Source organism: Branchiostoma floridae, chromosome 1 (genome assembly GCF_000003815.2).
Source record: "Branchiostoma floridae strain S238N-H82 chromosome 1, Bfl_VNyyK, whole genome shotgun sequence".
In the NCBI taxonomy this organism is placed as follows: domain Eukaryota; kingdom Metazoa; phylum Chordata; class Leptocardii; order Amphioxiformes; family Branchiostomatidae; genus Branchiostoma; species Branchiostoma floridae.
This window is the reverse complement of record NC_049979.1, coordinates 26,186,105-26,203,040: the sequence shown is the minus strand read 5'-3', so window position 1 is coordinate 26,203,040 and position 16,936 is coordinate 26,186,105. Positions and strand designations below refer to the sequence as shown.

Below are 16,936 nucleotides of genomic sequence, written 5' to 3'. Positions count from 1 at the left end.
AGTTACAACATAGTTACAATTTATCATAATCACATACTTAGTCAAAATGATACACTCTGAGAGTGTATGAGGATATCTTTATACCTGAATATTTACCTGAAAAAGTCACATTGGATAAGCCATCAGCCAATCTATGATTTTGTAAGGTCATCTAGAGAAGACCAAGACAACTGTACACTACTGCCACAAAATGTCATTTATAATTAGACCCATTGGCCCTGGCCAATGGGTCTAATTATAAATGACATTTTTCCTGCTGTGTTAAGGCTTATTCTGTGTGTGCCTCACAGATATCATCAAAGGTGTAAAGATCTGGTAAAAACATACATCATACAATAAGTGTAAAATTAATGCAAAAAAAGAGCATGACTGAGCAAGATTAACATATTTTCTATGATTACATAAAGTATACACATTGTAGAGGAGTGCAAGGCATAAAAATGCTGACAATTGTGAATCAAAATAATCATTTTGCAGCACTCAACATCAAAAGGATCAAAAATGAGCTTGAGAGAAAGACGACCACCCGTCGGACACCAGTTTGGGAACATCAGAAAACCTGACATTACTCAGGAAGTTCAACTCCATCCAGACATGCCAAGGTGGGGATACAATGTACTAGCCTGGGTACCATCCGGAAAGTATTTCGCTCCGACGTTCATTATATACTATATACAGTCGCTTCTCGCTCTGACGTTCATTATACACCACATTCAGTCGCTTCTCAGAGTCTGTGTTTCAGCCTGTGAACGCAGACCATCTTAACGTCTGGAATTGTCCAAATTTTGGACGCAGGCGCTGATTGGTCCCCACATATGAGCGAATTATGGAATGGGATTCAAGCGCTCGTTCAAACCAGTGTTCCAACACTGGAAATGTCCTCCTATTCACTTGCGGGAGAGCCTGTTGTCATCGAACCAGCGCTCTAGAACCCATTCTTGATTCGCTCATTAAATGATTTTACCACCAAACGGTTTGAATGTCCAAGTCTCCACACGGAAAGCAGAAGCTAACATAGGAGCGAACTACTATCCGAAATGGTACCCAGGCTAACAATGTACCAGGGCTCGAAATACCACCTGCATAATATGCAGGTTAGTGCAGGTAAAATTGGAGCTGTGCAGGTATTTCTGGTGTCTACCTGCACTTAACCTGCACTGGTCCTTGTACTGGGCTTTATACATTAAGTTTCCTTCTGATGTATTTGTCTATGGAGTGTTGTATAACTATATATAAGCTGCATTTGGCTGTTACCACCTATAAGGTAAAAAAAAAGAAAAATAGCAATGGTTCATGAACAGTTTTAGCAGGGCTCTAGCCAGCTCGAAATTTTTTTTCGTCAGCCAATTCCCATTGTCGTGAAAACCACAAAAAGTAAGTTAGAAAGACGGAACTGAGACCTTGAAAAACGGGTTTTTAATGAGATTATCTTATGCGAAAGGGCGCCGACACACTAAGTCAACAATCATAACATAGCAAAACAAACAGTGTGTGGCTTTCCGACCGTGGACAGCGTCCCCAAGCCGCCCGTAGTTTCCACCAAGGATTTTTGTCCGTCAAGGTTGACAGATTGGTTTTCAAATTTTTCCGTCACACGCAGCAAATTTCCGCCAATTAACGGAAAAACGGACGCTGGCTAGCGCCCTGACTTAGCTTCAAAATTGACTACGTTGATCTCTATCTTTTGAAAGCTTTGCACACTTTAATGGAGGCAGCAAACAAAATTGGTACTGTTCAAAACTATTGAAGGACATTTGGTTATGACATGTTCTTGGTTCTTTATCTATAGTGATACTTCAGAAGAGACTAAAGTCACAGACATCATTACCACACCACTGGGAGATGATGAAAGGTTGAGGTTAGTTACTTATAATTAAATAGAGTATATCATCTAACATATGCATTACAACAATAAGCAAAGTTGAAATCTAAAACTATTACATTAATTTCTTTGCATTTTTAGTTTGTAGCAATTTTCTGTTACGATTCTGTTTTATTGTAAATATTGATAGCTGATTTAAAAGTATCACCAAGAAAATACATTTTGTAATAGATTTTCAAAATGCATATCTATGTCATAATTTATGACATTCTTCTTATAAACATAGAACATATGAAGACCATCTGCAGGAAGGTTCCAAGGCCCTACAGACAGGGGACCTGGACAGAGCAGAAAAAAGCTTTGCAGCTGCACTCAAGTCTGTTCATGTCAAAGGTAAGTATTTTTGTGTCATACTCGGTCTATATTAGGGGGGACATTAATACAAAATTTTTGAAATACGCATTTAAAATATGGAGATGATCTATATAAACACAGAAATCACGAAATTTAGGCAATTGTAAAACTCTAACCCCCTTTACATACCCTCTGAAGTTTGGATAGGCCCCTCGCCATGTACTTGTGTGACGTTGCTAAGATCTGCAAGCACTCACTACATTACTTCTGAGTCAGTTCTATTTGCACATTTTGTGTGATTAAATGATACATTACACTCCAAGATACTTTTCTACCAGGTTTTGGCTTAATAATCTTGGTTTCCATGGCAATAGGGCAGCAATTCTTGGGGCGAATTTCCATTATTTGGCCCCAAACAGGGAAGTCACGGCAGGGCAGTAATTTGACAATTGCTGAGAATAATAAAGAGTACCCAGATCAACTACATGTACAAGTGTATTAAGCTTCACAAGAATAGTGGTAAAAGTTTCAGAAACTGGATGCCAAGGAATTGGGTAACTTTTAAGAATTAAGAATCATTGTTTTAAGGTTACAAAAACACAGGGTTTTTTTGCCAAGCTTAAAACCAGTGTTTTTATATGTGTCGTAAAGTATGGACAGAAAGGCAACAGTTGACTTAGTCCCAAGCTCTCCCCCTGTACATATACATACTATATCTCTCATTGCAAGCAAGATGCCTGCGATACTTAATTTCAACAATGTTTTATTGGTACCTGTACTTACAACAGAATCAAAAGAACCATGATAGTCAAATTTACACTCATTGTAGATGGTCTCAATGGAATGTAACATATTTTTTGCATTGTTCAAGTACAATTTTAGGTTGATCGCAGATGGGTGTTGCAGATGGATTTTTTGTGGTTATCGGTAGTGACAGTGCTGTGTTCTTGAGTTGGGCCAGCTTTACACTTACATATCAACTTCTGCTGCTGATGTTAAAAATCCATCTTGGGTTTCAGGGTTTGTATCAAGTCTTTGTCTCTCTTCCAATCAACAGCAATGTTAGCAATCTCTTTCTCATTGAGTCCTTGCTTCTTAAATAAGCTCGGAGTCCTCTTCATTTCTCTACCAGGCTATTAGACTCTCTGGTATCCTGCGTCCTTTATCTATTTAATATTCACATATATTTTGAAAGTATGAGGCAGAAAGCACAAATTGCTTATGTTAAGCCTTCTACTCGAGAAACATACGCATAAAACAAGAATAGTAAACCACATAGTATTACATACATAAGTACAGAATGGATAACAGAAAAGTAAATTTAGACAAGACAAAGTTGGTGCTGCATCAATTAGGAGAACCTGCCTGTGCAATGGATATAAGTATCGACAAAATGAAAAATATTACAGGTTTGTAGATGTGAAAGAGATGTTGATCCTGATAACAGTAAAGAACATAAAGTAGTGTCGTTGAGGTGCTTTAGGTCTACTATTATATTGGAGACAGCCGATAACAAACAACTTCTTTGCCTGGTATAGAGTGTGCAGTGTAGGAGATAATGTCCTTTCCTGCCTTCTCTATTGTACTGTCTAAACGATACAGGTTCTCTTTTCTTTTTCAGCACCCTTGTAACTTTAGATTCGGTAATTGTGGTTGCCACTTGGACAAAGACACTACAGACTTCTTCGTCTTTCCTTGTCTGTTAAAACCTCTCCTTAGAGATAAACCCGAAGGCTGTATCTTTTACCTTCAGCAACTGAGTGATCTAAATATCCATCTTTACATTTGAAAATGCATTTTGGTTGGCGCAACGTACTTCTAAATCCAAGTAACGCAGTGCGCAACCTGAATTTTTTTCAGTTGGAACACCACTTTCCCCCCACCTACATTAAGTATTTATTTCTTGATAGGATGAAACATAAGTAAGTTACATGTAACTACAGGGGTGCCTAATAGGAGTGGGTGACGGTACAGAAAATCCAGATCCGGTTCAGTTCCAGAGGACCTGATCCTGATTCAGTATGTGAAAACTTGTGATACTCAAAACAATGGTCCATTTCGCTACAAAGAAATCTGCTTTGCGGGGTATTTGACTACCAATGGCGTTCTAAAATCCTTTAAGGCTAACTGCCTCTGTGCGATTGACAGTAAAAATTAGTAGAAATGACTACAAACTATACTATACTATAAATAGATGATGGTTCAAACTCTTCTTCTGGATAAAATTTTGATATTATTTAGAAGAAGAGTTTGAACCATTATCTATTCCTCAGTGACATGAAAATGTTTTTCATGTCACTGAGGAAGGAAGATGGATGTCTTCCTAAACGTCTGAATAAAATTTTGATATTATTTAGAAGAAGAGTTTGAACCATTATCTATTTATCATATCCTGGATGTCTAACCTTCACAAACGTATACTATACTATACTTCACTCTTGTTATTTTATTCGACGTAAAGGTAAGTATGAAAACGTGTTAATGCATGATCATATAATCTGTTCATTTTCCAATTATTATAGCTCCAACATCCTGTCCACCAAATTTTTTCAGGTCAGGTTTTTTCGGACCGGTCCAATACGAAAAACCTGTTTTATACCGGCACACCGTCCCGGTACATACCCTTAGTTACCGTACATGATTTCAAAATTTGTAGAGCAATCACAAAGAAGAGAATGAGATGTGACCAAATGTTTTGCCCATTCTTTGATAGTGTAGCCCGTTTCGTCCAATTTTGAGTTTGGACCAGTCCATTTTTGCCATGGGGGTGACTTTGGAATAGTTCATATGTACCTAGGAAATACATTTGGAGGTTCAGATATCCACAATGATCTCTCTTGAAGTAAAAAATTGTGCCAAGGATGCCAAAGTACAATTTCTAAGGCATTAAGCGTGTTTGGCAGTATAGCGTTATACTAGCTCAGTACATTGTCAACTTAGAAACTTCAGGGGGTATGTACAGGGGGTTAGCAATTAAAGATTTACAAATTTTTTACATTTTCATATTCAGATGGACCGTCTCCATATTTCTAGGTGCGTATTTCATCAAAAACTGCATTTTTGCAAAATAGTGTCCCCCCCTATCTATATTTATGTTCCATATCTGTGCTCCGACTGATCTATATGTACAGTACAGTCCGGGGCTCCATAGTTCAATTCGAACAACTGGACTCGCTTGATTGCGCAATTGTCGAAAATTCGAACAACTGTTTTGTTCCTTTGCCCAATTTATTTGTTTGAATTGACGAAGTTGTTGACGCCATGTGCAGTTTGTGTCCCATCTTTTTTGCAATAAACTTAAGTTTTTTTTAGGTTGGCATGATATAAATAAATACAACATTTGTATTCCGTAGCGCCCTGAGTCCCAGCCATCCCGCGGGTCGGATCTCCCCGGCCTTCGGGCGATCCTACCTGCAGTCGGGCCATACAAGTACATTGGGCGATACAGAATACCCCATGTTGTATTCTGTAGACATAAAGTTAGTCCAAAGAGTGTAATAATACTTATTCTACAGAAATTGCATGATCTATAAAAACAAGTGATGAACAGCACTTTATATACAGTATGGATATGGCCTCTATTTCTTGCCTCTATCACTATCCATAGCTAAAATGGGTACGATCCGAATAGTAGTTCGCTCCTATGTTCGCTTCTGCTATCCGTCTGTGGACCTGCACATTCAAACCGTTTGGTGGTGATGCCAGTTAATGATCAGCGAATCAAGACATGGGTTCTGGAGCACTCGTTCTGACAATGACAACTGGCCGGTGCCCACACGGCAAGGGGACGGGGGCTTTTCCGGTATTGGAACACTCAGGTTTGAACGAGCGCTTGAACCCATTCCATAATTTGCTCATGAATATGTGGGGACCAATCAGCGCCTGCGTCCAAAATTTGGACGATTCCAGACGTTAAGATGGTCTGCGATTCCAGACGGAAACACAGAGAAGCGACTGTATAGAATGTCAGAGCTAGAAGCGACTGATAATGAACGCCAGAAAGAACTACTTTCCGAATGGTACCCAGGCTATGCCATCCAGACATTTCAAACCAAATTTGCAATGAAACTAGAAGTGATACTCAAAACTTTAACCTTTGTAACTGTGCCTGAAGTATATGTATCTGGAGGAAAGCAAAGGTAACAACATTCAACAATGCCACAATGGTACGCGAAGGGACACATCAAATCATCTAAATTTTTATGTGGAATTCTTTTTACGTTTGTCGAACAGACGAAGACAAGTACAATTGAAAATATTTCCTGTTTTTTTTGTTTAAGGTCAACACAATGCAGAGGCAGAGCCCCTGTACAGGTTGGGCGAAGTCTACCTGAAGAGAGGAATCCAGTCTAAAGACGGAGGTGATTTCACCAAGGCTGCAGCACTCTGTAATGCAGCACTGGTAAGATCGAAAAGAGAAGACATCGAGAAAGCAATCCAGGCCATAAGACAATCATTTGTTAAGCATGTGCTGGATATTGAACAAAAGGGACACATCGATGAAATAGAGAAACATAAATGGATGTTGAATGAGGATCGTGACTGTGCGGAGAGAGAAATGAAAAGGATCGATGAGGAAATAGATCCGTACAGCCTTGATGAAGATGACCCTGAGTTAGGAGAAGTGGAAAAGAAGAGAGTGGAAGCAATTAAGACACTGTTTGAGACTATTGTTGACCAAAGAAAAACATTCATAGCTGGACTTGTAGATGAATGTATAGCGGTTATGGGCCCCCCTCCCTGTAAATACGCCATGATAGGCCTGGGTTCTTAAGCCACAGGGTTGGTAACTCCGTACTCTGATCTGGAATTTGCTATTTTGATAGAGGTGGAAACAGAGCATAATGCTAAGTATTTCCGCAACCTCACACATTACCTGCATCTCAAAGTGATAAATCTGGGAGAAACCATTCTCCCAGCCATGGGGATTAAGTCTCTAAATGATTTCTTCTCAGGGGACCCACTAGATGACTGGTACTATGACTCTGTTACACCACGTGGGTTTTCGTTTGATGGAGCCATGCCAAATGCATGTAAGACTCCACTGGGCAGGGGTAGTAACAGCACAGGAAGAAGTGAACTTATCCACACACCAAGCAATATGACCAAGGTTCTTAAAGACGACTTAACGTTCCATTTCAAGAAAGGCTACCACCTTGCTAGTATCCTTGGAAATGTGTCTTTGATCACAGGAGAACAGTGCCTGGTGGATGAGCACAGGTCTCTTTGTACTCAGCAACTTCAAGTAAATAAGGGGACAAATCCTTTGGTAATTGCAATCAGTATACTTAAAGAGAATGTGCCCAACATTTCAAATCAAAGGTCTAAGTGCAAGTCTGTTGAATGTAAAGAAAGAAATGTATAGATTTTCAAGCCTTGCAGTGTCCTGTTGGGCACTTCTTCATAACATACAGCCGACCACAGTCTGGGAGACTATCCAGGAGATGAAAAACAGTGGGGTCGTCAATGCTGAGAACGCACATCACTTGATGGTGATGGTCAGTATCTCAGCAGAACTAAGGCTGAGGACATACATGAACAATCATGGTCAGGTGGAAAACATGTCAGCCTTATCATCAATATCAAGAGATACCGACATTGGGGCAAAACTGAAGAAAGTATTTTACTTCTCAAATAGACAGCAGCTCATGAGATACTATTACACGGCAAGGCCATTAAAGAAAGTCATCTCACAACTGAGCAATAGCCAGCCACAGAAAAATCTGACCATTTTGTTTGACAACTCTTCAGACCTCAAAGCAGAGGTGTACGAAAGTCTATGTGATTACCAAAGTTCTGCGATGTGCAAAGAAGAAACACTTCAGAATAAAATATCAACATATGGTGAGAACACCCCACATATTGATATTGCCTCCTCACTTAACAACTTGGGTACCGCCTGGAGTCACCTTGGTGATCACAGAAAGGCCATCAGCTGCTATGAACAATCACTACAGATGAAGAGGATTATCTATGGTAAGGACACTGCACATCCTGACATTGCAGACTCACTTAACAACTTGGGTATTGCCTGGAGGAACCTTGGTGATCACAGAAAGGCTATCAGCTACTATGAACAATCACTACAGATGAAGCGGATTATCTATGGTGAGAACACTGCACATCCTGACATTGCAGACTCACTTAACAACTTGGGTAATGCCTGGAGTAACCTTGGTGATCACAGAAAGGCCATCAGCTACTATGAACAATCACTACAGATGAAGAGGATTATCTATGGTGAGGACACTGCACATCCTGACATCGCTTCCTCACTTAACAACTTGGGTGCTGCCTGGAATTACCTTGGTGATAACAGAAAGGCCATCGGCTACTATGAACAATCACTACAGATGAAGAGGATTATCTATGGTGAGGACACTGCACATCCTGATATTGCAGACTCACTTAACAACTTGGGTGTCGCCTGGAGTCACCTTGGTGATCACAGAAAGGCCATCAGCTACTATGAACAATCATTACAGATGAAGAGGATTATTTATGGTGAGAACACTGCACATCCTGACATTGCAGACTCACTTAACAACTTGGGTATCGCCTGGAATGACCTTGGTGATCATAGAAAGGCCATCAGCTACTATGAACAATCACTACAGATGAAGAGGATTATCTATGGTAAGGACACTGCACATCCTGACATAGCCTCCTCACTTAACAACTTGGGTACCACCAGGAGAGACCTTGGTGATCACAGAAAGGCCATCAGCTACTATGAACAATCACTACAGATGAAGAGGATTATCTATGGTGAGGACACTGCACATCCTGACATAGCCTCCTCACTTAACAACTTGGGTGCTGCCTGGAAATACCTTGGTGATAACAGAAAGGCCATCAGCTACTATGAACAATCACTACAGATGAACAGGATTATCTATGGTGAGGACACTGCACATCCTGCCATTGCAAACTCACTTAACAACTTGGGTAATGCCTGGAGTAACCTTGGTGATCACAGAAAGGCCATCAGCTACTATGAACAATCACTACAGATGAGGCAGATTATCTATGGTGAGGATACTGCACATCCTGACATAGCCTCCTCACTTAACAACTTGGGTAATGCCTGGAGTGACCTTGGTGATTACAGAAAGGCTATCAGCTTCTACAAACAATCACTACAGATGAAGCGGATTATCTATGGTGAGGATACTGCACATCCTGACATTGCAAACTCACTTAACAACTTGGGTAATACCTGGAGAGCCCTTGGTGATCACAGAAACGCCATCAGCTACTATGAACAATCACTACAGATGAGGCAGATTATCTATGGTGAGGATACTGCACATCCTGCCATTGCTGACTCACTTAACAACTTGGGTGTCGCCTGGAGGACCCTTGGTGATTACAGAAAGGCCATCAGCTACTATGAACAATCACTACAGATGAAGAGGATTATCTATGGTGAGGATACTGCACATCCTGACATTGCAAACTCACTTGACAACTTGGGTAATGCCTGGAGTGACCTTGGTGATAACAGAAAGGCTATCAGCTACTATGAACAATCACTACAGATGAAGAGGATTATCTATGGTAAGGACACTGCACATCCTGACATCGCTTCCTCACTTAACAACTTGGGTGTTGCCTGGAGTCACCTTGGTGATTACAGAAAGGCCATCAGCTACTATGAACAATCACTACAGATGAACAGGATTATCTACGGTGAGGACACTGCACATCCTGCCATTGCAAACTCACTTAACAACTTGGGTAATGCATGGAGTGACCTTGGTGATAACAGAAAGGCCATCAGCTACTATGAACAATCACTACAGATGAAGAGGATTATCTATGGTAAGGACACTGCACATCCTGACATTGCAAACTCACTTAACAACTTGGGTAATGCCTTGAGTGACCTTGGTGATAACAGAAAGGCCATCAGCTACTATGAACAATCACTGCAGATGAAGAGGATTATCTATGGTAAGGACACTGCACATCCTGACATTGCAGACTCACTTAACAACTTGGGTGCCGCCTGGAGTGACCTTGGTGATCACAGAAAGGCCATCAGCTACTATGAACAATCACTACAGATGAAGAGGATTATCTATGGTGAGGATACTGCACATCCTGACATTGCAAACACACTTTACAACTTGGGTGGTGCCTGGAGTGATCTTGTTGATTACAGAAAGGCCATCAACTTCTATGAACAATCACTACAGATAAAGCGGATTATCTATGGTGAGGATACTGCACATCCTGACATTGCTTACTCACTTAGCAACTTGGGTGGTGCCTGGAGTTACCTTGGTGATTACAGAAAGGCAATCGTATATTATGAACAGTCACTACAGGTGATGCGGACTATCTATGGTGAGGACACTGCACATCCTGACATTGCAGTTGTAATTAACAATCTGTGTGTTGCCTGGAGAGACCTCGGTGATTACTCGAAAGCAAATTTCTATTTTGAGCTTGCGGAACAGATGAATCAGAGGTTGATTAATTAGAACCAAAATGCTGCATAAATATGAACCTTATATTACAGAATGACTGTGTCCCTCTTACTATAGGGAAATCTATTGCTTAACACATCATTTGTAAATTGCAGAATGGTATGCCTGAAGTATGAGTTTCATAATATTAACAATATGTATAGATGAACTGGGGTCCCCCAGTTACCAACTCATTGGAACCAGGAGCTCAACTGTGAGGCTGCTACCAGTTGAGCTACAGGGACATCCCTAACATTAGCAGTTTGACAGTGCTTAAAAAAATATATACAAAACCCTTGACTCAAAACCATACCTGTGCTCAGGTCCCAATTTTCTGTCCATGTCTTGTAAAGCAGCTAACACTGTGCGAAAGGGTGTCATTTCCGGACGTTTCTATGTTTGTATACATCCGGATCGGGACCGTTTCTGGATATATCCGGACAATATCCGGACGAAATCTGACATGACTCCCCTGCGTTTTCGGAAAATTTCAGGAGTCCGGAACGGGACCATTTAATTCCTGCCTCATATCCGGATTTCCAGTAATGGAACGTTTTCGGACTCTTTGGAGACAAACCACGTTCCGAATATTTCGTATATATCCGGATAATTTCAGAAGTCCGGAACGGGATCAAATAATTACGTCTCATATCCGGATTTCCTGTAATGGAACGTCTTCGGACTCTTTGGATACAAATCACGTCCCGAATATTTCGTATTAATCCGGATAATTTCAGGAGTCAAGAATGGGACCATATAATCATGTCGCATATCCGGATTTCAAGTAATGGAACGTTCTAGGGCTCTTTGGAGACAAAACACGTTCCGAATATTTCATATTTTCTGAGCGTGTTCGGGGCTATTACGCCCCGGAAAGGTTGCATAAACTTAAGATATACTGAAACATCATAATAGGAACAATACAACACATTATTTCAGAATATCCAGTAACTTTACGATCATGCTAAATACCTAATATTTAACGTTTCCTGTCCGTTTTAACCCCGAAAATGCTAACTCGGTAAGGCTACATTTTGTGAAAGCTTTTCAGAGACTTTCCTGTATAAATCAGATGACACAAGTATCACAACAAATACATTATGTGGAGGAACAGGTCATGTTAACGTCAAGGGGCAAATCAATATGCATTTGTCTTACCAAGGAAGTTTTAGCTCACTATAACCTCATTGGTCTTCACAAAAAGTGAAGCTCGAGTGAAGCCAAAGTTAAACAGTTCACTGTCAGATCCAATAATATCAAGCCCAAGTCAATAACATCATAACAAAACTGATCAGTTTAAATGCACAATATCAAATGTACAGTATCCGACACAAGTCTAACGTTATAAACCATACAATCAATATTCGTAGGATAAAAATGTCATTACGAAATCAGTACGACAGTCCATTTTCAAGTCCTTTATAAGTCCGTATCGTGTTGACTGTGGCATCATCGTCCGGGGCGCCCTCTTCTTCGTCTTTGTGGTAGTGGACGATCATTGGCGACGGAAGATGCTCTGGCAAGACCCCGCAATATCGACGGCACGTCTCGAGGACAGTCCGCTCCATTGCATAGTCCAGGCACCGTCCGTCTTCAGAGTAGAAACAGTTCTGGCAGGATACAACAGTTACGGGCACAGACTGTCGTAAGTGTTACCAGGAGGTAGGCCTCGGTCGTCGGCATGGCAGGACAGGCGATTGGGAAACAGAGGCTCAGCGGCTGGAATGGAAAAAAAACGGCTAGTAACTGCCCCGAACCCATGAACGGTACATGTAAAATTATTCAAACAACACGGCCATAAAAATCACAGCAGGACAAGACGGGGACAAAGGCAGGAATCTGGAGTCGGCTATCATCAAAGGGCGCGGGCCACACAGATGGCACATATAAGGACCCCCAGAGAACGAATGGAATTTTATATGCACACAATCACATTGGTCCTAGTGAGGAGATTACAGTTTCTCCTTGCCAAAACAACAGGACAGGAAAGTTTAGAAGCAGCCGTTACGGCACATACAGCACAAAATAATATGAGAATTTAACTAACTATGGAACGGGCAATTTGTAAACAAGCCGGGGATGACACGCGGGGTTCCAGCTGAAAGAGAAGTGATCTATCATACAACAATCTTTACAAAGAGATCACACTACTAATCATTAAATACACAAAACACTAGGAAGGGATAACAGACATTGCTGACAGACATATACGGAACTAAGAACGGTAACTGCTTATATAATGTATATACAATCTATGTACTAGAGAGCTACACCACTCACTTCTTGGTCCGGTAGCGGCTAGCGGCAGCGGCAACTGAGATTCAAATCTAGTTCCAAACCTAACTGCTGTCACCAGCTGGTCTACTATTGGTCTAGTCAAGTCATGTGACTTCCTAATATAGTCTTGTTACCTATTAGGACTACTCCAGATGGTTCCAAGCAAGTTAGTGTCATCCATCATGCCTGTTTCACGGAAACACATGGCATTGTGCATTATTTTTGTGAATAAATGCATCATGTACTTACCAGTTTCAAAGTTGTACACAGCAGCAAACGCTGTGGCGCGGTGTAGGCTGTTATCTGCAACGACTGCCCCAGTAGGCGCACCGTTGACATGCCAACGTACTGGTCAGCTCGGCACTTTGCACAGCTTGCATAACCGCTTTACGAGTAAAGTTGCCTCGTGATATTGTCCGGATATGGACCATTCCCACACAGCAACGCTGGTATTCAATATCATGAGTGACTTTTTGTCATGATACTGTCCGGATATGGACCTATCCCAAACTGCACCGCTGGTGTGGAGTGTTTTGACTGAACTTTTTCAAGATATTGTCCGGATATGGACCTATCCCAAACTGCACCGCTCGGGTGGAGTGTTTTGACTGAACTTTGTTCAAGATATTGTCCGGATATGGACCTATCCCAAACTGCACCGCTGGGGTGGAGTGTTTTGACTGAACTTTGTTCAAGATATTGTCCGGATATGGACCTATCCCAAACTGCACCGCTGGGGTGGAGTGTTTTGACTGAACTTTGTTCAAGATATTGTCCGGATATGCAAAGAAACAATAATACTTGACTCATAATTGTTACCATCGCAAAGATTGCTTTCTGTGTCATTTGATTGTAAATGTCGATGTCAGTATATTTGCACATGTATATTTAAGCTTAAGCTTCAATTACCAGAAAATTAAAGAGTAAACATACATTGACATCGGGCATACTCGTTGTAGAATAATATACAGAAGCAAAAACGTTAATGACGTGTATTTGACAATATAGGAAACCTTTTTAAGGATACCCAACAAAACAATCTCAGATTCATGTATGACAAGAAAAGTAATTTGTTAACCATTAAGTTGTCCGAAAACTGATCTCTAGAATGTTTCTGTTTTGGACATCTGTCGTAAATGGAACGGAATATGAATTCGGAAGGAGCGAAAATTTCGGCAAAAAAATGCAGTCTTATTTGTTCAGATGCGCAATAAAACAATCACCGATTCACAATTCACGTATAGAATACCTTTATCGGTAACGGTCAGAATATGCTAACTTCGAATCTGTCCTAAAACTAATCCATGGAATATCTGTCGCGGATATGTCTCGTAAATGGAAAGAAAAGAAAATAGTATGAATTCGAAAACATGAAACGTCCCTGACACGTATTCGGAAGAACGGGAAATTCTATCCGTCCGGGCATGTGCTGAAACATTTCATGACTCATGATATTCTGAGACATAATAAATTGAAAATGTCATCTGACAATGGCCCAGAAATAATGCACATCATGCTTCGTGCAAACTCCTAATTTGTCCGGGTATTCCTTATCGAAATATATGGACCTTGGATATGTCAAGAATGTAGAACATATCACGTATTCGGAGGCAAGAAACGTCAATGGCGCGTATCTTGAAAAGCAGGAAAGTCTTATTTGTCCGGATACATAACAAGACAATTCCTGACTCATGATATTTCCAGATATGGGAAATATTGAACATCGTGCCCGGACACAGTCCGAATATTTAGCATGTCCAAAAATATGTCAACTCCGACTTTGTCCGGAAATCACACCCTTTCGCACAGTGTAAGTCTTTCTTCAGACAGCAGCGGGACCGGCCCAAGGAGTCCACATAGTCTACCCTGTTCCGATGAGGAATGAAGACATGAGATTATGATACAAAATACTTCTATCGGTACTGTAAAAGCACAGTTTGGAAAACAATAGACCAATCCTGTTATTCTTTTGAGTTTACCTAAGATCTTTGTATCATTTAATGACCTTGAATGGATGGATACTTTATATTGTATTATAAAAGATAATAATTGTCGTTTATTCAATCCCATGTTTGTATAATTTTCCTGTTTCTTTATTTGTTATGAATTTGCATTAAAGGGCTCCCTTTTGAGTCATAGTAGATCACATTGCACATTAATATTATATACAGTAAGTTTATTACAAAACTGAACAAAGTAGTGCAATGTTTACTACATCTTGTGACGGATACATGTAGTAGAAGTCTGAAAATTTGGAATTCTTTCTTGAATCACTGTCACTCAGATGTCAGATCGAACATTTTATGTCCTTTGCAGGAGTCAACTAAAAAAAAAAGGCTAGGGTTGGTCAGGTAACATATCATTTTCCCTAAGGCTTAATAGTCCGAATAGTCCCATATTAGTCAGAGAGTTATAGAGAAAACCAGTTTCTACACCCTTGGCACCCTTTATTGAAATACATCTGAATCTAAAGTAGGTACAGTCAAACCTGCCCAAGACGACCACCCGGGGGACAGTGCAAAACACGCCCGATGCATAGTTTAAATGGTTTCCGTTGTGTTTAATGGCAAATAACAAGCACACGCACTTGCATCCGCAGCCATATCATTTTTACCAATAATATCGTCATGGTAGTCAAAACTCGACACAAACTTTGGCACAAAATCGCCCTAGTTATCATTGAAAATCCATGACACCGCAAGATTTGAAAATGACGCGGTCGTTATGGACAGGGATTTGGTCCCAAGTTTTGGCGGTCGTGGTTGCGTTGGCCTGGTGAAAAAGCGGTTGTAATGGCCAGGTGGTCACTAAGAACTGTAGTCTTGGAAGAGTAGCTGTCACATTTTACATGTCTAGAGCAGTTTGACTCCAATAAACCAATAGTCGAACCACTGAATTCTGTGACACTTTGTACGGTTTATTACAATTTTACATACATGTTACATACGTCACACAATCTTACCAGTATGTATGGTAACAGTTACTCAAGCAACTGAATAGATTTTGGAATCGGTCAGATGTTTTGGTTGTATCCACTACCTTTCCTCACTGACTCATGAAAGGTACTCATATAGTGAATCTGACCAAAAGCTATCCAGCTTCGTGAGCTCATGTATCTTTTAACAGCGCATCATATTCCTGAATGTCTAACCTTCATTGACATAATACATTGCACAATCTCAGCTGACTGGCCTGAGCCTAGAATTACATTAAACAAAAGTAGTGAAAGTCACTAAATGGTATTGGTTAGGTAACAAACAATCATGACCAAAGTAAAATTATGATCATGTGACATTTTCGAATTCTCAGTTGGCATTTTTTCTGAAATATGAAAGGGCGCTATCCAATGTATCGTGTTGAGAGACGGAATTAGTAGAAGTCCGAGGTGTTGTTTCAGCCTGACTCCTTGTATTTGTTGTGAAACTTGAAGCAGCGGCATATGGTGACAGGTTTGGGTTACCAGGTAAAGTTGAAGGGTCAAAGGGCATAGGTGGTGGGTAGGGAGGCCAACCCTGCATAAATGGTGGGGGAAATACACCATGCATTGTGGGGGGAGGAGGGGGGAAAGGGGGATATTGCATTGTTGGCTGTGAGGGTGGTTGTGTTGGCTGGGCCATAGTTGTTTCTTGTGATGATGATGAAGGTGTTCTATCCGTTTTGACATCAGCTTGAACACTGGAAGTTGCTGGTTTCTTTTTCCAAGGAACTTTCCTCTTCTGCGCCAGAGTGTGCTGTTGGGATGATGTTTGGTAGTACTCCTTTGGTGGTGCAAACTCTGACGGCCTCTCGTCTTCCAGTTCTTCCTTTGTTTTGATCCACGGAAAATGTTTTTCTGAAAGATAAGAAAAAAACTGTCATTAGAATGAATTTCAACCAGGTTGTTTAATGTACATAAAAAAGCATTCTATATAAACATGATTGTACATATTTACACAGAGAGTATAACTACACTGCAGTCTGTGTTTAAAGGGAACTCAATGCTAGAAGGGGGTGTGATTTTCTGAGAAAG

General features: G+C 40.7%; 1 protein-coding gene across 1 annotated transcript; it reads left to right on the top strand.

Annotated features, from left to right (window-relative positions):
* Positions 1–436: 436 nt before the first annotated feature.
* LOC118418446 lies at positions 437–8,043 on the top strand. Its single transcript, XM_035824353.1, has 4 exons — positions 437–602; positions 1,790–1,858; positions 2,109–2,215; positions 6,457–8,043. Exons 1-4 carry the CDS (start codon positions 502–504, stop codon positions 6,948–6,950), a joined length of 771 nt encoding a protein of 256 aa, XP_035680246.1. The 5' UTR covers positions 437–501; the 3' UTR covers positions 6,951–8,043.
* Positions 8,044–16,936: the final 8,893 nt, after the last annotated feature.

What these genes read in the sequence shown, in the direction of transcription:
- LOC118418446 (XM_035824353.1), top strand. Translation starts at nt 502, where the DNA reads ATGAGCTTGAGAGAAAGACGACCACCCGTCGGACACCAGTTTGGGAAC. An exon ending in GGAGATGATGAAAGGTTGAG is followed by an intron (nt 1,859 to 2,108) that starts GTTAGTTACTTA and finishes TTATAAACATAG; the next exon opens with AACATATGAAGACCATCTGC. An exon ending in CAAGTCTGTTCATGTCAAAG is followed by an intron (nt 2,216 to 6,456) that starts GTAAGTATTTTT and finishes TTTTTGTTTAAG; the next exon opens with GTCAACACAATGCAGAGGCA.